A 26,620-nucleotide genomic window follows, 5' to 3' on the forward strand; every position below is an offset into this window, starting at 1 on the left:
GCGAGCCAAAGAATATTCTCAAGTATTAGCAGCTGAGTTGTCAATTCAACCACACCTGGAAACTTAGTATCTGCAGCAAGGTTTTTAGTAGCACAGTAATATGATAGTGGTGGTAACGGCAGCAAAAGTAATGTTTTTGGTATTTTGTAGTGATTGTAACAGTAGCAGCGGGAAAGTAAATAAGCGAGAAGCAGTATATGGAAAGCTCGTAGTCACCGAATCAGTGATGGATAATTATGCCGGATGCGGTTCATCATGTAACAGTCATAACATAGGGTGACACAGAACTAGCTCCAATTCATCAATGTAATGTAGGCATGTATTCCGTAAATAGTCATACGTGCTTATGGAAAAGAACTTGCATGACATCTTTTGTCCTACCCTCCCGTGGCAGAGGGGTCCTATTGGAAACTAAGGGATATTAAGGCCTCCTTTTAATAGAGAACCGGAACAAAGCATTAGCACATAGTGAATACATGAACTCCTCAAACTATGGTCATCACCGGGAGTGGTCCCGATTATTGTCACTTCGGGGTTGCCGGATCATAACACATAGTAGGTGACTATAGACTTGCAAGATAGGATCAAGAACTCACATATATTCATGGAAACATAATAGGTTCAGATCTGAAATCATGGCACTCGGGCCCTAGTGACAAGCATTAAGCATAGCAAAGTCATAGCAACATCAATCTCAAAACATAGTGGATACTAGGGATCAAACCCTAACAAAACTAACTCGATTACATGATAAATCTCATCCAACCCATCACCGTCCAGCAAGCCTACGATGGAATTACTCACGCACGGCGGTGAGCATCATGAAATTGGTGATGGAGGATGGTTGATGATGATGACGGCGACGAATCCCCCTCTCTGGAGCCCCGAACGAACTCTAGATCAGCCCTCCCGAGAGGTTTTAGGGCTTGGCGGCGGCTCCGTATCGTAAAACACGATGATTTCTTCTCTCTTATTTTTTTCTCTCCGAAAGCAGATATATAGAGTTGGAATTGGCGTCGGAGGGTTTCCAGGGGGCCCACGAGGTAGGGGGGCGCGCCCTAGAGGGGGGCGCCCCCCACCCTCGTGGCCAGGGTGTGGGCCCCCTGGTCTTCATCTTTGGCGAGGATTTTTATTGTTTTTTCTAAGATGTTCCGTGGAGTTTCAGGTCATTCCGAGAATATTTGTTTTTTGCACATAAAACAACATCATGGCAATTCTGCTGAAAACAGCGTCAGTCCGGGTTAGTTCCAATCAAATCATACAAGTTCGAGTCCAAAACAAGGGCAAAAGTGTTTGGAAAAGTAGATACGACGGAGACATATCAGGGACATTGATCTTATAAACTCTCAAATGGCCAACTGTGTGTGGAATGACTTTGAGGGTCACAGAAAGCTTCATTTGGCCAACTAGAAAATGGTATGTATGAAAAAATAATTTGGAGGCCTAGGCATCCCAAACCTCCAAGATGTTAAACTTTGTCTCCTAGGATCTTGGGTTAAGAGATATTATGAGGGGGGGCCTTGGAAAATGATGATAGATCAGAAATATATGAGAGGCAAAACCAATGTATTTACCCCCAGTACCAACATAAATGTTTCTAGGTTCTGGAAAGGGGTTAAATCCATCACATAAATTTTGAAATTTGGATACAGATGGAAGGTAGGAGTGGGGGATAAAATCAGGTTTTGGGAAGATACTTGGTTTGGTACTTACCCCCTGGCAGTCCAATTCTGGTCAATATATGTGCTCTGTAATGAGCAGACTAAAAGTATTAGTGAGGTCTGGGATGGTGAAATCCTTAAACTTACTTTCAGGAGAAACTTTGATGACAAGCTCATGGAGCAATGGTACCAACTTGTTGAAATTTCTGGGGAGATTAATTTCAGCAATGACCCTTGTGCCCTCATCTGGCAACTTGAAAACAAGGGAGTCTAATCTTCTAGCTCTTTGTACCATGTGATCAACTTCAGGGGGGCAACCACTGTTTCTGCCTGCTGTGTGGAAGCTAGAAGTGCCCCCCAAGATTCATGTGTTTCTCTGGTTGTTTTCCCAAAACAAGATAATGACCAGGGATAACCTAAGGAAAAGGCACATAATCAAACCCCTAGATTGTGTGTTATGTGCTGAAAATGAGACAAATCATCATCTATTCTTTGATTGTGTGGTTGCCAGGAATGTATGATCTTTTGTCATCCACCATTTCCAAAAACAGATAGGCACAAATTTTGAGTCTTTAGCGTGTTTTTGGGTTTCTAATAAGAAGAACCTAGCTTTGAATATTGTTAGATCTGTTGTCCTATAGTGTTTGTGGAAATATAGGAACTCTATGATTTTTAACAATACCATCTGGACCTCTGTTACTTAGGTATGGAGTCTGATCCTCAGGATGCTCAAGTTCTAGGTGATTCTGACCCCAGAAGCAAGCAAAAACAAGGTGGGCGTTCTTGAGTGCTCTGACAAAGCTTCTCCAACAACCCTTGAGGATCTTGAGTGGCTGAGGATGAAGACCTCAAGATTTGAAGTTGATGCCAGCTGGAGTAATCTCAGGATCTCAGAAGATGGGAGCTGCTTCCACTCCCCTGCCAAGAAGCGAGACACCAATGACAAAGTCGCAGTGACCAGCCTGGTGTCCACCCTTGCGATCTGCTGGTCGCTCCAGGCTGCTCTAGCGCCGCCGCTCAAGTTCAGAAAAGGGGAAGACATGATCGCGATGTGATTTAAAAGCGGGCGCCCGGCACTCTTCTTGTCCCTGTTTTCGCTTTCTCTGGCAGACAAAAAGTTTGGACTGCTGGGAGTTTATCTCAGTCGTCCTTTTGTTTTCTCTTCAATTTCTGCTTTGCATCAGCTTAGCTGTTTGCGTGTGTGTGTGATGTAATAAGAGAACCCTCAGGCATAAGCTGGGATGTATTCGATGGTTTCATTCTAGCTAATGGAACCGAGGAGAGTCCTCCATGTTCATCTAAAAAATCACACTTTTCCCTTTAGCTGATCTTACTCACTTGACAGCGGCCACTTCAGATCACTCTCTGATACTGTTGAAGCTGAATCGCAAACAAAGCACGACCAAACCACCAAGATCGTTCCGCTATGAAGTAATGTGGGAGGGACACAAATCATGGAGAGAGACCATCGGTGAAGCATGGATAAAAGGTGGTGCATGCAGCAGGGCAGAGGAGCTCCGGGCCAAATTGACTGCAATATCGCATGACCTGAGGCGTTGGGATATGGATACTTGTGGAAGCGTACGCAAGGAGATAAAAAATCTGAAGTCTGATCTTGAGATGCTACTGGCAGATCCGAACCGAATAGCACCAACACATGTTGAGCTCAAGATCAATGAGAGATGGTGGAGTTATACCACCGTGAGGAGATTATGTGGAGATAACGGTCCCGGATAGAATGGTTAACATCAGGCGACAAAAACTCAAGTTTTTTCATTTGCGAGCAAGCATCAGAAGGAAGAAGAATATGATCAAAGCTTTGCAGAACTCATTAGGTGTTATCTCTGATGATCCGACAGAGTTGAAAGCATTGGTGCAAGAGTTTATAAAACCTTGTACACAACAGAAGGGGTGAGTGATATGGGAGCGGTTTTGGATCATGTGCCAACAAAGGTTACAGCCGAGATGAATGGGCTCCTTTGTGCCCCATATTCAAGAGAGGAAGTGAAGGCATCCCTTTTTCAGATGTTCCCAACAAAGTCACCTGGTCCGGATGGGTTTCCGGCTCACTTTTATCAACGTCATTGGGATCTTTGTGGCAATGAGGTAACTGAGGCGGTGTTAAAGATATTAAGGATGGAGGACAGCCCGGAGTGCATCAATGATACGGTTCTGGTCCTAATCCCTAAGGTAATGAACCCAACCATGTTAACTCAGTTCAGGACGATAAGCTTATGTAATGTCTTATATAATATTGCATCCAAGGTTATTGCAAATAGATTGAAACAAATCTTGCCAGAGATCATCTCAGATGAGCAGTTAGCCTTTGTTCCGGGTAGATTAATCATAGACAATATCATAAGTGCATATGAGTGTCTTCATTTCATGAAGCGCAGCAAAGCCAAGGTGAATAGTTTCTGTGCACTGAAACTTGATATGATGAAGGCCTATGACAGACTTGAGTGGGATTACTTACGAGCCATGATGATTAAACTAGGCTTTGCTCGTTCTTGGGTGAATATTGTGATGAATATGGTGAGGTCTTGTTCTCGGTTCTCTTTAATGGTGAAAGACTTGACCAGTTTGTTCCGAGTAGAGGAATTCGGCAGGGAGATCCGATATGCCCATACCTTTTCTTGATTGCAGTAGAGGGCCTTTCGTGCCTCCTGAAATCCAGTTCATCATCTCAGTTGGAAGGAATCAAGGTGGCTCCAACGGCTCCTGTCATAGACCATCTCCTTTTTGCGAATGATAGCCTGCTGTTTTTTAAGTCAAGTCATGATGGGGTTGTTGATGTATCAAACCTACTGGACACGTATTGTATGGCTTCGGGACAACAACCACGACAAGTCATCCATCTTCTTTAGTCGGGGATGCCCACATATGGTAAGAGATAATGTCAAAAATATTTTACATGTCCATAATGAATATCTAAGCGACAGATATCTGGGCATGCCAACCGACGTTGGACACTCAAAGAATGGTACATTCAGATACCTCAGAGATCGAGTGTGGGAGAAGGTGAAAGGCTGGATGGAGAAATTATTATTGTCTGCTGGAAAGGAAGTTCTTATAAAGTGTGTAGCACAGGCCATCCCAGTTTACTCTATGTCTTGCTTCCGATTACCATGCGGTCTTTGCAAGAGTGTCACCTCGATGATCCGACAGTTCTGGTGGGGCGTTAATAGGGGAAACGGAAGCCTTGTTGGGTAGCCTGGGATGTAATGTCGAAACCTAAACACATGGGGGCCTCGGATTCCGGGACCTGGAGTTATTCAACCTTACTTTATTGGCGAGACAGGCTTGGCGCTTGCTAATGAACCCCACATCTTTGAGTGCAAGAATTATAAAAGCAGTTTATTTCCATGAAACAACGCTTCTTGAAGCAACACTTGGATCACATCCATCCCAGGTGTGGAGGGCTATTATGGACAGACGTGACATCATGATGCAAGGCATTATCCGGAGAATCGGCAACGGAGAAGCTACAAATATATGGGACACTAATTGGATCCCCAGGTTGCACATGAAGAGGCCGGTTACATCTCTAATACCCACCCCCCACCCCCCGACCAGAGTTTCAGAACTGATCATATCAGCAACATCTTCTTGGAACGAGCAATTAGTCTGGACTTTCATTCCGCTAGATGCTGAGGCCATACTTAAAATTCCTTTATGTACGAGACAGACTGAAGATTTCTGGGCATGGAGTGAGGAGAGAAAGGGAATTTTTACTGCCAGGTCGGTGTATAGAATGATCCAGCATACAAAGTTCAGTCGAGAAGCTTGGCTGCTCGGCCAAGGGGAATCATCACATGAGGAAGAAGATAGCCAAGGGTGGATAAAACTCTAGGGCATCGACGTTCCTTCTAAACTGAAAAATTTTGTGTGGAGATTAGACCAACACTCGATACCGACGAAGGCCCTCCTTAATCGTCGTAATATGTCCACGACCAGCTCATGATGTCTTTGTGGGGCTAAAGATACCTGGAGACACACGCTTCTGAACTACTCTATGTCTAGGAGTACATGGGGTTTGTCATCTGAGCAAGTTGTACATCAGCTGAGCTTAAATGTCAATGACAATGCAAAGTCATGGCTATTTTCTATGCATAAATCTCTGCCTCAAAAGGAATTCACCAGATTTGTGGTCACTCTATGGGCTCTGTGGGGAGCAAGACGAAAAGCTATTCACGAACAGATTTATCAGAGCCCTTTTGCCATTCATGCTTTTGTTTAGTCCTACTTAGGAGAACTCAAGGCAATCAGACCACATACCGCCCCTTTGGCGAGTTCACCTGTTGTCCGGCCAACGCACTAGATTGCGCCTCCATCAGGTTCAGTAAAGATAAATGGCGATGCTGCGGTTGGGAGAGGAGGAAACTACAGAGCTATGGGAGTTATTTGTCGAGATCAAGCGGGCCTCTGCGGTTGTTTATCTGAGGGTACCTGATCCAGCGACACTTGAATGCATGGCGATCAGAGAGGTATTAGCACTTGCTGATGACCTTTATATGGTGGTGCAGGACATCCAAGACAGAAGTGCAACATGAAATTACTGTCCATAGGTCTACTTTTCAGTCTTGTAATATTAGACATGAGTTTAGGAGCTCGAATGTCGAAGCTCACAAACTCGCGAAGCATGCTTTATCCCTACCAGCTGGTCGACATGTGTGGCTAGGCCAGTCGAATGGACTATCCTTCGTCCGTGTAAACATTGTGACGACTTAATAAAAAGCTTAGGAGTTTGTCTTAAAAAAATCTTTAAAAAATCTATCCGCAGCTCGTTGAGCGAGAGAGTAAGCGGCGCCGCACGTAGTGCGCCACGAGCGAGCATCCGGTCCGGAAGCATCCAGCCCAGCCGAAAGACGGCAGGATATAGGATAGTTGACAGAGCTCGATCAACGCCGACGCCGGGGCGTTCCTTTTTGTTCCGGAATAGATTCGATTCCTGCCCATTCTTGCGGTCGGGGAGTTTCGCCCATTTTTAGCGCGATCCGTCCGAGGCTGAGAGCTTTTGTTGGAGCAAGCCTGCCCGGCGCCAGAGCCCCCGCGGTCCTTGTGCGTCTGCCCGCGCGAACCGAGGAGGAGTGGCGGATTGATGGCCGGGAGCATGCAGGGGGCGGACGCGGCGGGGCGGACCAGCGCGCTGCTATCGCTGCTTGCGCTGCGCCGAATCCTCGCCGTGCTCCAGCCGTTGCTCCTGCTCCTGCTCTTCCGCTGGCGGGCGCGCCGTCCGTCACGGCCTCCTCCGGGAAAAGGCCAAGGCAGCGGTCGTGCTGAGGGTGCCCGCGGGCTCGCCCATGGTCTGCTCGCGGAGGCAGGCCCTGGTCCGGCGCGAGGCCGCCATGCGGCGCGCGCGGGAGGCTGGGCGGGACTACGAGCTCATCCCCACCGCCTGCGGCGAGATGCTGTTCACGCAGTCCTGGTGCCCGCATGCCTCCTCATCCATCAAGCCCAGGTAGGACAGGAATCGAACAAATCCACGGAAAATTTATCCTTTCTTTCTTCAGCCCGCCACAAAAAGGGTGTCCTCTGTTGTTACCGTATTGATCATCATGGTCTGTCCTTGGTGATGCAGGGCGCTTGTTGTTGTCATGCACGGGTTGAACGATCACATAGCCTTCTTCTCTGTTTTTACTGGCCGGTAGCTGATGATTGGGTACTACTCTCTCCGTCCCATAATATAAGAACGTTTTTGACACTATGATGCCAAAAACAGAAGGAGAACTTTTAGTCTATGGGGACATATGCACCTTATATGTGAAAAAAAAATTAGTAATTCAACAAAAAGTCAAAAATTCCTGAAAATATTTTTGAAATAAACTTGACCTTCTATTGTACTCGTGAAAAATAAAATCTACAAAAAAAATATCCTTTTGACTTCTTTTCAAAAAAGACAAATTTTCGGTCAAAATAGCATGAATAGTGACTTATAATAGCAAATAAATTTTGTATTTTTCACTGTAAAGTCAACATATTTTTCTTTTTTGTGAAAATTATGTATACTAGTGTGTAAGTAAGTCAACTTTATTCTAAAAGTAGTTTCTTAACTATTTTGATTTTTTGTTTAACTATTAAAAATAAATTCCCATATAGGATACATATGTACCCAGGAACCATTGGGTATTTCCCGCCAAAAACGTTCTTATATCATGGGACAGAGGGAGTACTTTGGATTGATTTGGCAGTGGCATGGACTGGACTAGTGAGTTTCTGCTTCCTTTTACTCTCTTCTCATTTGATTTTGGTTGCGTGTTGCTTAGTGTACGTTAGTGCTTAACGTTGCTTGACGGCAACTGTTGAAGGTGATTTATTTTCTGATGAATTGCGTGTAAAAGAGACAAAGGATGTTGAATTCTCTTGTAAAGTTTCCCCTAGACTGAATTAAGGCGATTTACTTATGAATCTGAACACTTACGGTTACGGGATTGGATGAGTAGTCTATACTCTGTTCTGTTGTCCTTCCAAGGATTTCTAGTACGTACTACATGCTATTCAAAGCATAATTTCAATAAAAATTGTCGGTTAATTTTTGCGGTCGACAGTGAAGTATAGTTCTTCGTTTTATGTCGGGCAATCAAGCTGACAACTTAAAATTTTAGACTTCATTCTGACACTAACCATACGGATTTTATTTGACTCTGAAGATCGAGTTCTGGTAGTGTGCAACAATACAATAAGGTTCTTTTATATTGACAACAAGCTACATCTTCCATAAGAAATGAACTGCAGGGGTATAATTAAAATTTTGATGATATCAATATATTTTTGTCTAACCTGGCGATTTTTTTGTGATACAGGCCATGGTGGCAGTGACGGTCCACATGGATACGTGCAATCTCTTGATCATGTTGTCCAAGACATGGTATGAGAAGGGAATATACTCCCTCGTTTTTATTTACTCCACATATTAGCTTTGGTCAAAATCAAACTTTGACAAAGTTTATAGACAAAATATTAACATATACAATAACAAATCAATATCATTAGATTCATTGTTGAATATACTTCCACATCGTATAGATTTAGATTTGTTATGGTAAGTATTTATATTCTTTTCTATAAATTTGATCAAACTTTACAAAGTTTGACTTCAATCAACTCTAATATGTGCAGTAAATAAAAACGGAGGGAGTACTTTTTTTTTGAGGGAGTACTATTTTTTGTGTGGATATCTCCGACCATATGCAGAAATTCTTATTCAAAGGCTATTATTATTATTCAAAGCAGAAAATGTATCTGAAGAAGGTGCCTTGGGCACTCAAACCGGTGGAGGCATCATTCAGAAGGTACCATCACCTCTGACTTGTTCTATATGAATTGTGCCAGTGTGGGTTTTTATTTTGAACGCGGTCATTTAGTACCCGGTTCATTAAAAATAGGTAAACCGTTACAACACGCCCCCACAAGGCACTATCAACGCATGCCGACCCCGGGGCTGCGTACCAGGCGAGCCACCGGCTCCGTCACCCAAACAACCTGTAGCCGACACCCTACAACCAAAACCGAAGTTGCCGCTTCGGCATCCACACCAACTTCGAGGCCATGCACCAGGCGAGCCGTTTGCTTTGTCGCCTGATCAACCGGAGCCGACACCCTACAACTATCTTCGGAGCCGCTACTCTGATGTACAGACGAAAACCATACACACCGACCCAAGGCTGCGCACCAGGCAGACCACCAGCTTCGTCACCGAGCAACCAGAGCCGACACCCAACAACCATATCCGGAGCCGCCGCTCCAACCTCCACGCCGACTCCGAGGCCGCACACCAGGTTGGCCAACGACACTGCCACCCACGTGATCAATACCGGTATCCCTCCATGACAACGAGATCTGGAGCCGCGGCTCCGACTTCCACACCGGTCATGAGGCCGTGCACCACCCGAGCTGATGGCTCGCCAGACCAAGACCATTCCAGAACGATGTCTCCAAGAAGGAACACGACACCGAAGCGCCGCCATCGTTCGCTCCGGGAACCTAGAACAGGGGTTTCCCTTGGAGTGCGAGAGAATAGGTCGTAGGCCCTCGAAGAACGACACTTCCAAGGTGTGTGGCGCTCACAGGCGTCGCCGTTGTCGGCTCCGACTAATACCTGGGCAAGGCTTACTCCCCGAGCAGCCAACGGAAGCCCTCCACTCGAATCGGCACATGGGAGCCACGGCCCGCCTGAACCACCACCTGCCACCAGAGCCCGGAGCTTCCGATGAGAACAGCCCCGCGGCCGCCACCTGCACCACGCAGAGCCATCGACTAGGCTACCCCATCACCATCGCCGGAGTCATAGCCGGCCACGTCTGGTCAGATCCGGCGCCCCGCGCAATAGCTACAACCAACCCACTGGCCAACACCAAGCATCCTTCGCGCGACCGAGGGTGGACGCACTGCTGCAGAGAACCGACGCCCTCGAGCTCCAGCCATGGTGCTGCTGACACAGCCACCACGGCCGTCGATGCTGAAGAAGAGGTCCGGGGCCGCCGCCTCAGCATCCGAGCACCAAACGCCATCAGGCTCTCCAGATCCGCCCCGCTGCAACAACAACACATCCCCACACCACCCCACACGCCAGTGTAGGTGTGGCATCTACTTCCACACAACACTATTGCGTATGTATGCAACTCTTTTTTTAAAGGAGGATGATCCCCGGCCTCTGCATCTGGGCGATGCATGCAACCATTTTACTAATTATTCACAAAGACCTTACAAAGGAATACATCAGGTAGTCTGAAGCCACCATCTTAGCAACATATGTCGCTACTCCTATCCACTTGATGAAGGGCTGCCGAATGTCCGAGCCGAATACCAAACATACATCACACCAACTAACATCTAAAGCCGGAGGCCCCGACCAAGCCACCTTGCTGGGCTGGGGCACACACCGGTCGGGCACACTCTGAGAGGCCACCGCCACCGTCTTCCAACGATCCATCTTCAGAGCAAGAACTAACGCATCACCTTGCCAGGCCTACTGTCCATGTCACCACGGCGCCAGACGATGCCACCATCCAACACATATCCATCCACACACGCCTGTCGCTGAAACTCCGCAGCGCAATGCCACCGAGATCCTACGTCGGCCTTGCGGTAGATGTAACACCGCTCCTCATCTTGTCCCCTCCGGCCAGCAGTTGCTCCAAAACGATGCCCCGGGGAGGGAGAACGACACCCAGGGCGTCGTCATCGTCTGATCCGATAGACCCAGATCTAGGGTTCCCCCGGAACATCCCGATCGAGACTGTTGCTGAACGCCACCCAACCAAGACGGGCCCACCACCATCCCATGCTCACCGTAGGCGACACCTCCATGAAGATGACGACGCCGCGAGTGTCGCTGCCGCCCAATCCGAAGGGATTTGGGTTTTCACCCCGGTACACGAGCAAAGGAGGGAGGCAGAGGCGGAAGGGAGAACCTTGACGGCGCCTACATGTAGGGGACAACGCCCGCAGGCGTCGCCATCGTCGTGGCCGGTAGATCCGGCCTTGGATTTCTTCGGGCTCAGCACTTTCCCATTCCCTTCCTCAGACGTGGCACCGGCGACCAGATCGTAAGGCATGGAGTAGGACGATATCAGATCCAGGGCGGGTGCCCCCGAGGCCACCACGCCCCACAGGCACCGCCGCTGCCGCCATGTCGCTGGCCGAGAGCACCATCACACCACCTCTTAAGGCCGCCACCTCGACTCCAAAGCCACCTGCGTGTGGCAGGATGGACAGATCCTTGCCGCCACATTCCCCGACGGCCGTGCGGCGATCCGTCGACCCCCTCTGATAGCGGCAAGGGAGAGGAGAGAGGGAGGAGCGGCCGGCTAGGGTTAGCGACGCGGGGGACGCTACAACAACTCGTATATCTTATAGTGCTCTTGTTTTGGCATCATCCTATAACATTGTGCTGATCTTGTGAGGATGATGCCGGCTGTGCTTGATCCAGAGGTATATGTTCTTGTAATCTTGTTAGTGGTAGTGGCATCTGTTAGGAATGAGCAACTACTCTTTACTGAGGGCCAGAGGCCATTACATATACATGTATGACAAAGTGCGAGGAAACCCCTTATACAATGGGGATATACCAAATACAGACTATACACATCTAACACCCCCCTCAAACTCATGGTGGATCAACAACACTGAGTTTGGAGAGGAAAAAGCCATGCTGCGCTCGAGTCTGTGCCTTCGTGAAGAAGTCAGCCAACTGTAACTCAGAGGGCACATAGTGAAGAGCGAGAGTCTGATCCTGCACAGCAGCATGCACGAAGTGGGCATCCACCCCGATGTGCTTGGTGAGCTCATGCTTCACCGGATCACGCGTAATACTGATAGCACCAGTATAGTCTGATAGTAAGGGAGTCGAGGTAGTGGCAGACACACCCAAATCCTCAAGTAACCACCGTAACCAGATCACCTCGGCCGTCAACATAGCCATGGCGCGCAACTCAGCCTCTATACTCGAGCGAGAAACCACAGTCTGTTTCTTGGTCTTCCAGGCAATGAGAGAGCCACCAAGAAAGACACAATAGGCAGACAGCGAGCGGCGATCAGAGGGATCACTAGCCCAGGTAGCATCAGAGTAGGCCTGGAGCTGAAGAGAGCTGGAGTGAGGAAAGAAAAGGCGCTGAGAGATCGTGCCACGAAGATATCGTAGAACACGGAGGAGGTGACTATAGTGGACAGAGGTGGGAGCTGAGACAAACTGACTCGGGATGTGGACAGGATAGGAGATGTCAGGACGCGTAACAGCAAGATAGACAAGGCTGCCAACGAGGTGACGATAGCGAGTGGGATTAGGAAGAGGATCACCATCAGAGGCACGAAGCTGAACGTTGAGCTCCATAGGAGTCACAACAGTACGCTCATCACCGAGAGCAGCGCGAGCAAGAAGATCTTGAATATATTTTTCTTGGGAGATGTAGAAGCCATCAGAGGTCGAGGAGATCTCAATCCCAAGAAAATAGCGAAGTGGACCAAGATCAGTCATGAGGAACTGGTCGTGAAGGCGAGCCTTAACAAAGGCAATGTAGTCAGTGTCGTCATCGGTGATGATCATGCCATCCACATAGAGAAGGAGAAGAGTCCGGCCACGAGGAGACGTGTGAACAAACAGCGCGAGATCATGATCACTGGGCAAGAAACCAGCGGCAGTCACCACAGAGGCGAAGCGCTCAAACCAGGCACGAGGGGCTTGTTTAAGACCATAGAGGGAGTGGCGGAGCCTATAGACCATACCATCAGGAGCATAGTACCCCGGTGGTGGCTGCATATAAACCTCCTCACGCAACTCACCATTGAGAAAAGCGTTTTGGACATCAAGTTGAGAGATAGACCAATGATGAACAGAAGTCACAGCAAGGAGGGTGCAAACAGTGGTCATGTGGGCCACAGGAGCGAATGTCTCATCATAATCGCGGCCCTGCTCCTGCTGAAAACCACGGGCCACAAGACGAGCTTTGTAACGCTCAAGAGAACCATCGGAGCGAGTCTTAATCTTGTAGACCCACTTGCAAGTGATGGGACGAACACCGGAAGGGAGGGAAACCAGATCCCATGTGCCAGAGCGCTCAAGGGACGCAAGCTCTTCGGCCATCGCAAGCTGCCATTCAAGTTGAGTCATGGCAGTCCCGTAGGAAGTGGGCTCAGCAATAACAGAAAGACCATACCAATCAGGAGAATAGCGATCAGGCGGGAGACGAGGCCGAGCACGAAGGTTATGAACCGGGGAAGGCATGAGCAGAGGTGCACCAGAGGTGGAAGGCGCATCAGGCGAGTCAGGAGAAGCATCCTCAGGACGAGGGCGGCGAGTATAGTGGAGGGGAAATGGTGAGAGAGGGCGACGGACTGGAGATGATGGTGGAGAAGTGGAGGAGGAGGATGGGGAAGATGGTGTCGGTGGTGAATGAGTGTGAAGGAGAGGTGCAGGAGAAGGAGGTGAAACACGAGGCACATAGCAGGGCGTATCTGGAAGAAGAAAAGAAATATCGTCCACAGAGAAGCTCGAGGAAGAGGGACGTGGGTAGTAAGAATGAGATTCGTCAAAAGTCACATCACGCGAGATGCGCAAGCGACGACCAACAGGATCCCAACAACGATAGCCCTTGTGCTCATCACTGTAGCCAAGAAAAACACACTCAACCGACAGGGCAGTCAGTTTGGTGCGCTCTCGTGGGGCAAGAAGGACATAGCACACACAGCCAAACATACGAAGAGCTGAGTAGTCAGGAGAGCGACCAGTGAGACACTCCATAGGAATACCACCCTGCAAAGCAGTCGATGGCTGAATGTTGATAAGATAGGTGGATGCAGACACAGCCTCAGCCCAAAAGTGGGGTGGAAGGGAGGCGGCAATCATAAGGGCACGAGCCGTCTCAAGTAGATGACGATGCTTACGTTCTGCAATGCCATTTTGAGCATGAGCACCAGGACAGGAGAACTAGGCAAGGGTTCCCTGTTCTGCGAGGAAACCCCGCAACAGCTGGGAGATATACTCGCCTGCGGAATCAACACGAAAAGTACGAATAGGCGTGAAAAACTGGGTGTGAACCATGGCAGCAAATCATTTGTATATAGAGAGAATCTCGCTACGAGATTTCATGAAATAGAGCCAAGTGTAGCGAGAGAAATCATCAATAAAAAAACATAGTAGCAATGATCACCTTTTGAATCAAAGGGAGCAGGACCCCAGACATCAGAATGAACTAAGTCAAAAGGACGCTGAGATACCGACTGACTGGTAGGATAAGGTAACTGAGTCTGTTTGCCAAGTCTACAACCATTACAATGTAAGAAGACATCTCCAGATACAGACCCTAAGAGGCCCCGACGCACTAAAGAAGACAAGCGAGAGCCACAGATGTGACCAAGGCGATGATGCCATTGCTGGAAGGACGCAGACGAAGAAGCAGCAAGAGCATGAGAGCTGATTGAAGTGGTGGCAGCGGAAGGAACACAAAGCCAGTCAACCTCCCAAAGGCCCTCGGACTCACGGCGTCGGGGGCCAGCACCAACCAAAACCTTGGTGCGACGATCCTGAATGGAACAAGAGTCGGTATCAAGAATGACTCGACAACCAGAATTAGTAAGTTGGGCAGAGGAAAAAAGATTCATGGTGAGGCGAGGAACATGTGAAACACTAGGAACAGAAAAGGATGGAGTGGAGAGAATACCATAACTAGCAACAGGAAGAGATGTGCCATCGGCAGTAAGAACATTAATAGGAGAATCAAGAGGGCGAAGGGAAGACAATGTTGAAGAATCAGATGACATATGAAAAGAAGCTCCAGAGTCCAGTACCCACGAAGATGTACCTGACGGTGTAGATGTCGGCGGTGATGAAGTGGTGAAAGCAGTCACAGCAGCAGCAGAACCCGTCGATGAAGAACGAGAGGAAGCCAGGAGGCGCTTGAGCCGCACAATGTCCTGGTCAGTGAGTGATGGAGTCGAAGACGACACAGGAGTTGCATTGGAAGAGGAGCGCCTCTGGTTTCGCTGCTTCTGACGACAATCAGACTCTGGGGGACCTGGCCTGGAGCAGTAGTCACAGAGGGTGTCACGGCGCGACCGGCCCCTCTCAACATAAGGAGGGCGGACCACCCCCCTGAAGGTGTGGGCAGGAGCGGTGGAGTTGGACGAGCAGACGACACAGGAGCTCGGGCAGCCAACACAGAAGGAACCGCAAGTAACCCAGCAGAGCGAAGGCGGGCCTCCTCAGCACGAAATTCAGCAAGTACCTCCGAGATAGGAACACGACCACGAGCAAGCAAGTGAGCACGTCGGGGCTCAAACTCAGAGCGGAGACGAGATAAGAACTCATGGACCCGCTGAAACTCCAAATCATATCGCGTAGTCTGACAGCAGCGACAAGCTCCACAAACAACTGTCCGAAGAGAGTCTAGCTGGCGCCAGATGGCAGAGCAGTGGGAATAGAAATCATCCACAGAAGAATCACCCTGCTGAAGTGCGTGCTCCTGACGCACCACAGATAGGTAGAGAGCATCACCAGAGGGCTGATAGCGCTGACAAAGATAAGACCACATTGCTGCAACTATGCCGAGACCCATGAACTCCGAAGCAAACTGAGGGAGGACACTCGCAGTGAGAACAGCAGCAGCACGGGCATCATCATTGCACCACTGAGTGTAAGCAGACAGATCATCCCAGTAGACAGAAAGAGCATCAGAATAGGCGGATACCTGCTGATCATAGGCATCAACCGCAGCATCATCGAGCGCCTTGGCTGCATCTCGATCAGCCTGAGAAGCATCAGCAGCCAGCACCGGCGGCACCGACGGAGTGGGAGCCACAGGAGCAACAGGGCATGGCGGACAGGGGACCTCGCCAGAGAGAACGCCCCACAGAAGAAGTCCGCGCATATGAATACGCATGAACCCCGCAAACTCTGCATAGTTGGTGCCGTCGAAGATCACCGAGCATCGAGGAACGGCAACATAGCCCGAGGAGGACATGAGAAAGCGTCACTGCTGTTTCTGCCTTTTTTGGAGTCAACGGGAACAGGAAGGCTCGATCTGGATCGAACGGAATCAGGGGATCGAGCACCCGCCCGCAGGATCGAGCGCCCGCTCGCTGGAGGCCCCGCCCGCTGGATCGAGCGACCGCTCGCTGGAGGCCCCCGCGCGCACGCCCGTGCGCCCGCTCGCTCGGCTCGGCGAGCAGAGGCCAGGGGCCTGCGGCAGCAGCGGGAAACAGACCAGCTGGAAGCGAGGACCGGCCTGGCCGGTAGCAGCAGACAGCCCGACGCGAGAGGAGGATCGAGCGGGGGAAGGAGCCGGCGCGAGAGGAGGCTCGAGCGGGGAAGGAGCCGCACGGCCTGGAAACTGGCCGAGCCAAGGGCGAAGGGGGCAGCTGCGGGCGGCGGCTCTTGAGCAGAGTAGCAGGCGGCGGCGGCTTGAGGCAAGTTGGGGCAGGCAGAAATCGAGTCAGGGCGGCCGGAATCGAGCAGAAACGACCGGAGACGAGGCATGCTAGGGAAGGGGAGCACGGAGTTGCGAGCGTGCGGGAGCGGGAGAGAACCTAAGCATCTGATACTATATTAGGAATGAGCAACTACTCTTTACTGAGGGTCAGAGGTCATTACATATACATGTGTGACAAAGTGCGAGGAAACCCCTTATACAATGAGATATACCAAATACAGACTATACACATCTAGCAGCATCATCGTCACATTGTGATCTTGTGAGGATGATGCCGGCATCCAATCATTGCGGTATGATGTGCAGAACAACATCTTCATAAACAAATTGTGTTTGTGCAGACTGTATGTAGTATGCCTGAAACAATGACTGATTGCGTTTGCCTATTATAGGCGCTTGCCCTGTTATCGAGGTCGAGCAAGATCGGGCCGGTGGTGTCGCGCGGCCCGGACGCGCTGAGGGTCAAGTACTCGGTTCACCAGTGAGGACCGGGTACGGGTACAGTACAGGTACGAGATCCTCCGGCTGACTCGTACCTGCAGCAGCACCTGCACGTGATCACAGTGCCGACGACATGGTGACCGACCCATAGCGGAGGCGGCAGCGGTAGGTCTCCAACCCAGACGGCCATCAGCCTCTAGGACTACGAGCTGCTGCACGGCCTAATCTTCGAGCCCGAGGAGTTCATGGGCGTCATCGTCGACTGGCTCCGAGGTATGGCGCCTTATGTTCGTGGGAAGCAACGGTGAGGTTGCGTTCTTCATCATCTGAGCTAGGGCAGTCCTCTCGTCTCCTCAGCCTCCGGTGGGAATACAAGCGTGGTGCACAAGGTGATGAACTGATGACGGAGTTGGCTGGATTTTATTTGCCTCCCGAGACATGGTTTTGACCTATATTTTGAACGCCTTTTGTTCTTTAGTGTAGACGCCCATAAATAGGATTAATAGGACTTTTCTGCGTCACGATAAATCAAAATCCGCAGCACAAAGTGTCTACATCCTCAAATTGTTTGCTTCGTGTCTACATCCTCCAGTCATGCATAGAATGGATAGGGACTAAAAAGTGTTTGTTAAAAATGCATTACAGATCAAAACGTGCCCCAAATGAGCACCGGGATTGATAGCATTACAGATCATTCGCCATTGACTGAAGGCTTAACTGTACTGTCGGTGGACTAGAACTAAGTTAATGGTTTTAAAGTCGTGGCAAACTCTGCCCAGTTGACACTCTCCCTAGTCTCTACATATTTCAGACATCAAAATCACTTTACATACGACGCATTCCCAGCCAACGCGCGAACAACCAAGCAATCCACCATGCACCAGCATTTATCAATGGCGCGTACACACTGTCGTGCAAAAATGACGCGTACAGACTGTCGTGTAGCAATGCTCTTCAGACATTCTGTTCCAGACCTCCGCCTGAGACGCCTGAGAGAGAAAACTGGGTGAGTTTTCCATTCACCAAAACTGAGATCACATGAACTTATAGAAAACTAGCTCTTCATCAATCAACAAACATACAAAAGGAAAACTGGGTGAGTTAAGTTGTCCATTCATCAAAACTGCAATCACATATGAACATATAAAAAGCCAACAGTACATCTCAACAAGTTTACTACAACTAAAATGTACAGTACCAATGAACCAGTTACTCACCCTGACAATCACTGCATATACAATACTTCCTTCATCTTTGTTCGGTTGTCTTCCAGACCCTCAGGCAGGGCTGGGTCGGTGTAGTCGCACAGCAAAGTTTTGGTGCATTTAGACAGAAGCTCCTTATGTAGGAAGCTGAATATAACCTCTGCTTCCTTGGTGGTTAGCTTTAAAGATAAAAAGCATTAGGCAGGTGTTTTTATCAATTAATTTTGGTTAATATCAATACATGGAGTTTTTAATAGTGTATACCCCAGCGTGAGAGTGTGTTACCCAGTTCCTTCCATACTTCCATTCATGTCGAGTACGACGAGGATGGAAGGCGAAGATAACATAGTTCTGCAATGGTGGAGGAAAGATTGCATAAGTTATCAGTTCTCAGGCAAAATTCGTATATTCCTATTGTGCTTGTGCCTTAACCAGTTGCATACCTGCTTTGCAATGTCCCAGATCTTATGAGTTAGGACTTTCTTCATTGGTGGGATTTTCTGCACACTGGCCGTCCAATCATGCTGTAGGACTTCAAAGCAATTATTGAACGGACCTTTGTTGTTGTTACTCAGGTAATCATAGTGCAAATCGACTGCCGTTATCAAACAATATCTTGCAGCAGAGCTCTTGCCTGCTGGATCTACAAGAAATCGTCTCCTCCACTGCTCTGTTACTCCAGCGTCACCCTCCTTATTTATGGTGCTTTGCAGTTCATTAGTTGCAACCTCAAGCAGATGCGGGAGTTCGCTGATAGTTGGATTGAGTTCATGAAAACCAGCTACCCTTTTTGGAGACAACTTTGATGGATTATACCGTAACATATTCACCAGAATAGTTCTAACATCCCTAAGATTCTGGAAATACAATTCTCTAGTTGACTGATGATGAGCAACATTGAGAAATTCTAAACACTTGAACCGGGGTAGATACAGAATATCATGAACTGTAAATGCTTCAAGGCAGCGGTTCATGCTGTGGTAGTGCTCGAGCAATTCAAACAGCAACCTGTAAATCCTCCGGCCAAATTCACTCAGCAATACACAGTACTCTGCATTAAGCCAAATTGGCCAATTACCTCTGAATTTAACAACCTCAAATAAATTGTCACCAGTTGATATTATAAGTTTATAGAGTGGCCTATTCTCTACTGATAGATTCCTAAAGCTGCAACAAAAAATGCATGCACTCATATTAAATTGGCTGGAAACATTCATAATAATGATTAAAGTCAGTTATGTTGATAACTTGGAACATTACTGCAATACACACCAGATTATAAAGCAGCACATATCGTAAAGGCATATGATTCCAAATGGGCAAAAAACATCTTTGAGGAACGTGCAAAAAATTATATGGCAGGTACCAGAAATAACTCTTGTATTAAGCAACAAATTAGAAAACAGATATGTAAACCATATCACAAGTATTTACCTTATGTCACTTGGAGCACCACCCCTTAACCTTGGAAGGATGGTATAAGTAGAATCAGTAACACTTAAGATAAGCGTGCTTTCTGGGCTGATCATCCGCCCATCACATTTCACATAGAGATCAGAAAGACAAATCTGACGCTTCGCCAGTTCAATGTAAACCATTTCTCGAATTGAGGTATTACACTCCATTTGAACTGATACTGATGGATAATCCAGAACTTTGATAAAGATCTGCAAAACGCAAAACAGAACTGAAAACAGCTCTCAACGAAAATGAACAAAACATACAGTGGTTACCTGAACAATTTGGTTCACTAATTGTTGGGCTACAATAGCCTGCTCACTGCAACCAAGGGTGAACCACTGTCAATTTTTTCATCAGAAATCCGACAGCCGCTCACAGACTCTTGGCCTGCAGCTTGTGAATTGCTCGGATTGATCGATTGATCATCTATTCAGCCATAATACGGAAAAGCTAATCAGCAACACTTCTTGATAACAATAAAGCACTCTGTAACTATTAACCTCAGAAAAAACCTTGCATATAAGAAAATAAAGAACCCAAAGGCAGTAAAACTAACATAGAAGCATCAGTATGGTATGCTGACAATTTTTTGTACAATTAAGATTATATTAATCAAATGTAATAGCCTACATTACATTACAAACCCACGAATTATTGAAAATATTCAACCTACCACTTTATATAGGCGTTTCATATGATGTATTATCATGCATCACAAACTAGTAAATGTGCAGTATAAAACTATAAATACAAACTAGGGGCATAAGTTGAACAGAAAAGTTTGAGCACAGTAGTTACCATTTCGCCAATTAGGTCGCAGCCTTACACAATCAGTAGAAACCTGTGCTTCACTACTCATTACAGTGCGAAGGCTCCTTTGTGAATACATCATTGCATCTGCAGGATCCAGTGTGATTTCCTGCATCAAACCAAATGTAAGCAGAATCTGTCATCCCAGAATTAGAGTGCTAAATCTGAAAGTATAGATCGTGCCAAATAGGAAATTGTGTGCCACAAATATGGAACAAACAGAGCTCTAGATGTGCAAGATATACCTTGAAACGGGACTTTTTTAATGCGCCAGCACCCTCTTTCCCCTTAACCTTGCTATCTTTATCAATTTGCTTACGCTGAATCATGATGATTAAAGCATGTTAATACATACGAAACATGTAAAGTAAAGAAACATGGAGAAGCTTGATTTAAAACTTAAAAGGCATCTACAATGTGTGCATGTGGAGGTGATTATAAAATAAACAAAGTTTTCCATAAACGAAATGCTTATTTTCCATCGCAGAGGTACTAAATAAGGACCTGTGCTCTACAAATAACAATACTTAAGCCCTCTCTTCAGAGGAACAATTTTACCACTTCAACTCATGGGCATGTGTGGTTACAAACAAGTGGAATGCCCTAATTACGGTACTCCCATCTCGAGCAACAATTTTGGAAAATCACCTAAAAACTTATCCAAAATTGAAGTGAATACGCGCAGTGAAAACATACTTGACTGACATGCAGTGAGTAATATCATAATGTTATCTCCATGGAGCAACCTATTTATGGTCTGCTCCATGCGACCCGTTAGTGAGACTGGGTTTATATTTTGTATTACCTCCGCCCCAAAATTCTTGTCTTAGATTTGTCTAGATACGGATGTATCTAACACTAAAATGTGACTAGATACATCCGTATCTAGACAAATCTAAGTTAAGAATTTTAGCACGGAGGGAGTATTTGGTTCCCTATTGACCATTTGACCACAGTTTCACAATAATGTGTTTAGGACCTCCTGATTTTATTTGCCATAATAAAACCACACTTCTAGTTTTGCATATTTAATATTTAGCTCCAAGGCGGATTTTGTGAAAAAAGAACATCACCCTGACAAATGAATGACATGCATCTTATTTCACATATCTCAGAAATAGGATAAACACAGGGCTCTACAAACTGAAACATCAAAACAAATGATCTTCAAATTGGAATTGTACCTTCCCCTTCAAGTGTCTTAATTGTGCGTTTATAATGATTCCATCAACGCTCCAGTTTGACACAGACGGAATAGGTGAAGTGTATGGAAATAGAATCTCCATCAGATCTCTTCTTCCAGAATCTGCAGCTATCTCTATCGGTGTCATAATTCCCTGTTATGTACAAAAAGATAGAAGACAGTTAGATATCACAAGATGTGTCAACAGAAGAAGTATGATACATTAAAGCATCATCAATAATTAAATAATTAATGCGCATGCTCCAACAGTACAGAAGTGTCATAGATAATACTCCCTCCGTCCCAAAATAAGTGACTCAACTTTGTACTAATTTTGTACTAAAGCTAGTACAAAGTTGAGTCACTTATTTTGGGACAGAGGGAGTATGAATCAAGTAAGAAAAGCAAGTAGCAAATTTCAAGAGCTTACAATGTTTATTGAAATATTGGCATCTGCACCGACCTCCAACAAGTACTTGACGCATTTAGACAAGCCTTTGCTGGCTGCTATAACTAATGGAGTATCAGGAGTTGAAAAGTTGAGATCAGCACCAGCCTGTACGGGCAACCAATGTAGTAAATGGATGAGTGTGGATATTTATAATTTAGTATTTTAAACTTACAACTCAGGAATCTAGTAAAACTAAATCCAAACTGCATTTATGCAGCAGTCAAGGTACAAAAAAGGATGATGGTTACCAGACCTTGAAAAGTAACTTCATGCACTCTAAAGCAACGGACTCAGAAATTTTTCCAGGAGCTGCACATTTACTGTCAGCAAAGAGAGCCGCAGCAGTCATCGGTGTTCCTAAATCTGAACAAACCCTGTTCGGCTACAGGTATTTTGCAAACAAAGTTACTTCACGTGAAAAAACAAAGTAATTCTACAAACATCAAAACATAAAAAACAAATTTCTTACATCAGCATTGTGCTGCAATAAAGTCTTAAGAATGTCCAGATTCCCAAGGGACACAGCCATGTGTAGTGGCGTCCCTTCACGAGAAGATATATCAGCACTAGCTCCTTTGGATAGTAACAATCGCACCAATCCATCATTCTCTAGGGAAAATGGAAAGTATGAAGTGGCATTAAATTACAGTGAATAGTAGTTGTTTTAGACATTCTTATTTGAGGAAAAAATTAACCAAAAACTATACTGTGAAATTAAATGAAGTAATGTATTATAGTTCAGCTTCGAGCACAAACAAGCAAAATGCACAGCTGCATTACATGTCATATTAGAAAGTATAAAACACACAGATTCCAAGAGGGACACTGCAAGTGTCAGCACTCAGGTGTAACGTACTATCATGTAAAGTTAAAAAAAATGCTAGAATTTCAACTGAGAGTGGCCTTTGAGAATGTAAAACTTTATGTATGCTTTAGGTCTTGTAATAATGCAGCGCTTAGCTGCACATGGAGCTAGCTTACGAAATGACAGCTATAAAATCTGGTTAGACCAGTTTCCTGAAGTTGTAATGAACTATGTAGCTAGTGATTTAACCAACAGGTCTATGTAATGGAACAACAATTGTCATTTCAAAAAAAAATGCTAGGCGTCAATTGTGCGCTTTGCCACCACTTTGTGCTTCTCTGACCAAAGCACACGCGTAAGCGCAATTATGTGCGATTAAGTGCTAGGCGTATGGCTATGACCTAAAGCTTAAGGCGCGACTTTTTTAACTATGCTATTATGCTTCGAGTACAAAGCAAACGGATAAAACTATGCTATTAGTAACCAAGTCAAGCACGATCTCAACAGAATAAAATGGGTAATAACTGGCAAAAACATTTCTGCCGAAACAAAGTAGGCGATATACAAATGTGAATGGGTGCTGAAAATACCTTCCTTCACAGCATAATGGATAGGAGTAAAACCAAGATTGTCTTGATTATTCGGATTGGTGCCTTTGTTAAGCAAATAATTCACAGCCACTGTTAAAGGTGACATGCCTGTTTGAAACAAGCAAATAACTCAGCATACAATGAGGGAGAAAGCAGTTATTATAGCATACAATGAGCCCACACAATATCCTTCTTTTTTTAATCAAAGAGAGAAAGAACACAAACAAAAAGGGAGAAGGCAACACACAGATAACGTTTCACAGCTCTCCACTGCAGCCCAAGTAACTGAAACATAATTATTACAGCTGCATCGCAGCAACAAAGTATTTAAAGTCTCGCACACGGCCTAAATAAAGGAACACGAACACACAGGAATGTAACCTATCTAAAGCCCAGGCGAAGAACTCTGCCAAGCAATCCTCACACAATATACATTCAATCCATGACTTGAGTAACAATGCACATACCAGACATGATCTGCTCCATGAAGCAATTTGATATATCTGACTTCTCCCTGACTGCTGCCTCTAGAAATGGTCCAAAGCCATCCATCTTCACAGAGCCCATTGAATCGCTATACTCCGTTAAGCCATCCATTATCTCTTCAAAACGGAATTGCAAATGGAGTCAAGACACAAGAAAAGTACTTGGATTTTTTCACAATTTCGCATGATCATGAGCAGTGATTTAACATTAAAACACTAAAGAATCAGGGAAGCTTGAGGCCTTTCAAAATCACAATATGAACTAACGATTGGACGGGAAGAATCCTAACAAAAACTAAACTATAGCACATAACAGAGGGCATTTCGTGAGGATTCCGAAACAAGGTCAATGAGTTCTCACGTATGGGCCGGTTGGTGTCCATGAAGGTGGATAACTCCATTGACCGCTTCAGTGCTTCCGTCTTCCCCACACCTGGATGAAAAAGGGAACCAACAACCCGCCATTAGAGAGTCTACTCAACGAATCGGAGCACGAAATACAAAAGGGAAACGGAACATCAACAGATCGGGGCACGAAATGTAGAAGGGGAACGGAACGTTCAACAGATCGGGCCTATAAAATCCGCACGTACTCATACGGGACATCCCAAGCTGCTCCATGCTTCGCGGAACTAGCCCGTCCGTACGGTGACGGCCGCCGCCCCCGCCAACTAGGACAATGCGGCGGCGCAACCTCGCCCTGAGTAAACCCTCGTAAACCCTAGAAGCGATTCACTAGTTGATTTGGTGCTAGGCGTGGAAGCTTCCAGGGCAAGACTCTTCGCAGCTTTGGCTTTATGGAATGGGATGGGACGGAGCGGGAAGTGGAGAGAGAGATAGACTCATTAGCGGGGCGTGCGGGAGATCGGTCGGCACGTGTTGACACTTAGCGGTCCAGATCTATAGCGGGGAAGAATTGAGGAGGGGGGTATAGGCTATGCGGCACCCGGGCCGGTGCCACGAATTGGGCCTAATGCTGCGGTGGCGTGTCCCTGGTTTCTTTGGTCCATTATATTTGTCACACGTAGCTCTAAAAAAAATGTCACACGTCAAGCTATCACAGCACCCGAGAAATGACTCGAAAACCACTTATAATAAATTAAGTAAGTTTATCACATGCATATGCAAATATACCATTTATACTACACACAACAAGTCTACAATGCACAACGACAACGAGAATACATTATAAATACTAAAGTTTTTCTCACACAACACGTACAAGAAATGAAAACGAACTTCACGCCAACCAATCCTCGGTGTTAGAAACGCTTGCTTTGAACCAGAAGCGAGCCTCTGCGCAGGGCCAGCTATTGTCAATCTTGAGACCAACGCAAGACTCACCATCCAGGATGAAGCAGCCTATAGCAGGAACATCCCAAGCAATGTCGGTGGTATAGGTAGAGTTGCTTCTCATAAATGGCAAGGTTGTGCCAATAGCAGCTAGATCGTCTTTCACCATCATTGTATAGTTTAGTCCAAGGAAAAGCGAGTATTCTCCAAGACTATCAATATTGAACCAGGAAGAAGGATGTGGCACTAGCACAATAGTATCCATACTGAATAGCCTACAACGGATGTTGGCATAGGTCCGAAGAGTAGGACCATGCGAGACAATACTACTTGCTTCCTCTATAACATTAGTAGTGCCCTGCATACAGACAAGAAGAGGTGATCCATCGATATAAGTAGCTAGCCACCATTGAGTTTATAGGTGCCATCGATTGAACGTAAGTCCTGGGCAGCCCGAAATGAAGATTGGGTTCTTTATATTGAGTACAAACCACTCCTGAACCCTTGGGCTTGTTTGTAATGATATAAGTGCGAGCGGGGTCATAGTGGAGAAGATAAGGGAGATCAAACCACTCCTGAACCCTTGGGCTTGTTTGTAATGATCTTATTTGTTGAGTCAAGAATGGTCTTGAACGAACCTGCCATGCTAGCCGCGGTGATGACGTCACACCGATGAATGACGTCCTCCACCACATCATCTTTCAGACTGGGGCAAGAATAACTGGGTCGGGACCTGTGTCTTCCCTCCATCGAGAAGACGAGCAATGGTAGAAGGAAGAGTCAAGGAAAATGGAAGAAGGAAGAGCGTGCGACAGCAGTTTTCAAATCGAGAGGGAAAGGCAAAGAGGTAATTGAACTCTACAAGGATTAAATCTTGTATAGGTAGATAGGTAAATTGCAAAACAAAAGAAAAGTAAATAAATTGCAGCAAAGGATTTTTAGGTTCCTTTTTATATTTAAAGTAGACCCAGGGGCCACAGTTTTCACTATATGTTTCTCTCTCAAACACATAGCATACGATGGGTAAACAAATTATTGTTGGGCAATTGATAGAATACCGCATAGTCATGATGTATTCACGGCAATGATCATGTATTATAGGGATCACGTCCGAGACAAGTAGGCTGACTCCTACCTGCATCTACTACTATTGCTCCACCAGTCGACCGCTATCCAGCATGCATCTATGGTATTAAGTTCATGACAAACAGAGTAACGCTTTAAGCAAGATGACATGATGTAGACAAAGTAAACTCAATCAATATGAATAAACCCCGTTGTTTTATCCTTAATGTCAACAATACAAATACG

The 26,620-nt window shown here is 46.4% G+C and overlaps 1 protein-coding gene, 1 long non-coding RNA gene and 2 pseudogenes across 2 annotated transcripts; 2 read left to right on the forward strand and 2 right to left on the reverse strand.

Moving 5' to 3' along the window:
• Positions 1–6,297: 6,297 nt before the first annotated feature.
• On the forward strand, positions 6,298–8,529 carry LOC125550407 (annotated as a pseudogene).
• A 766-nt stretch (positions 8,530–9,295) lies between these two features.
• LOC125550406 lies at positions 9,296–10,294 on the reverse strand (annotated as a pseudogene).
• An 8,380-nt stretch (positions 10,295–18,674) lies between these two features.
• LOC125550408 lies at positions 18,675–19,360 on the forward strand. The gene is made up of 2 exons (XR_007301602.1): positions 18,675–18,806; positions 18,945–19,360. It is a non-coding gene; the product is annotated as an uncharacterized LOC125550408 (long non-coding RNA).
• LOC125550405 (ankyrin-1-like) lies at positions 19,257–24,810 on the reverse strand. The gene is made up of 13 exons (XM_048713398.1): positions 24,610–24,810; positions 24,378–24,449; positions 23,999–24,133; positions 23,532–23,639; positions 22,606–22,745; positions 22,390–22,518; positions 22,116–22,241; positions 21,687–21,839; positions 20,748–20,822; positions 20,491–20,611; positions 19,965–20,118; positions 19,666–19,898; positions 19,257–19,398 (listed from the first exon to the last, which is right to left on the reverse strand). The coding sequence occupies exons 1-11, from the start codon at positions 24,635–24,637 to the stop codon at positions 19,994–19,996; spliced, it is 1,212 nt and encodes a 403-aa protein (XP_048569355.1). The 5' UTR covers positions 24,638–24,810; the 3' UTR covers positions 19,257–19,398; positions 19,666–19,898; positions 19,965–19,993.
• Positions 24,811–26,620: the final 1,810 nt, after the last annotated feature.

This window comes from Triticum urartu, chromosome 4, assembly GCF_003073215.2.
Source record: "Triticum urartu cultivar G1812 chromosome 4, Tu2.1, whole genome shotgun sequence".
NCBI lineage: Eukaryota > Viridiplantae > Streptophyta > Magnoliopsida > Poales > Poaceae > Triticum > Triticum urartu.

Coding starts and splice junctions, on each gene's coding strand:
- LOC125550405 (XM_048713398.1), bottom strand. CDS start 24,637: ATGGAGCAGCTTGGGATGTCCCGTATGA. Junction 23,640..23,998: donor CATGGAGCAGATCATGTCTG/GTATGTGCATTG, acceptor TGTTTCAAACAG/GCATGTCACCTTTAACAGTG. Junction 20,823..21,686: donor TAAGACACTTGAAGGGGAAG/GTACAATTCCAA, acceptor ATCATGATTCAG/CGTAAGCAAATTGATAAAGA.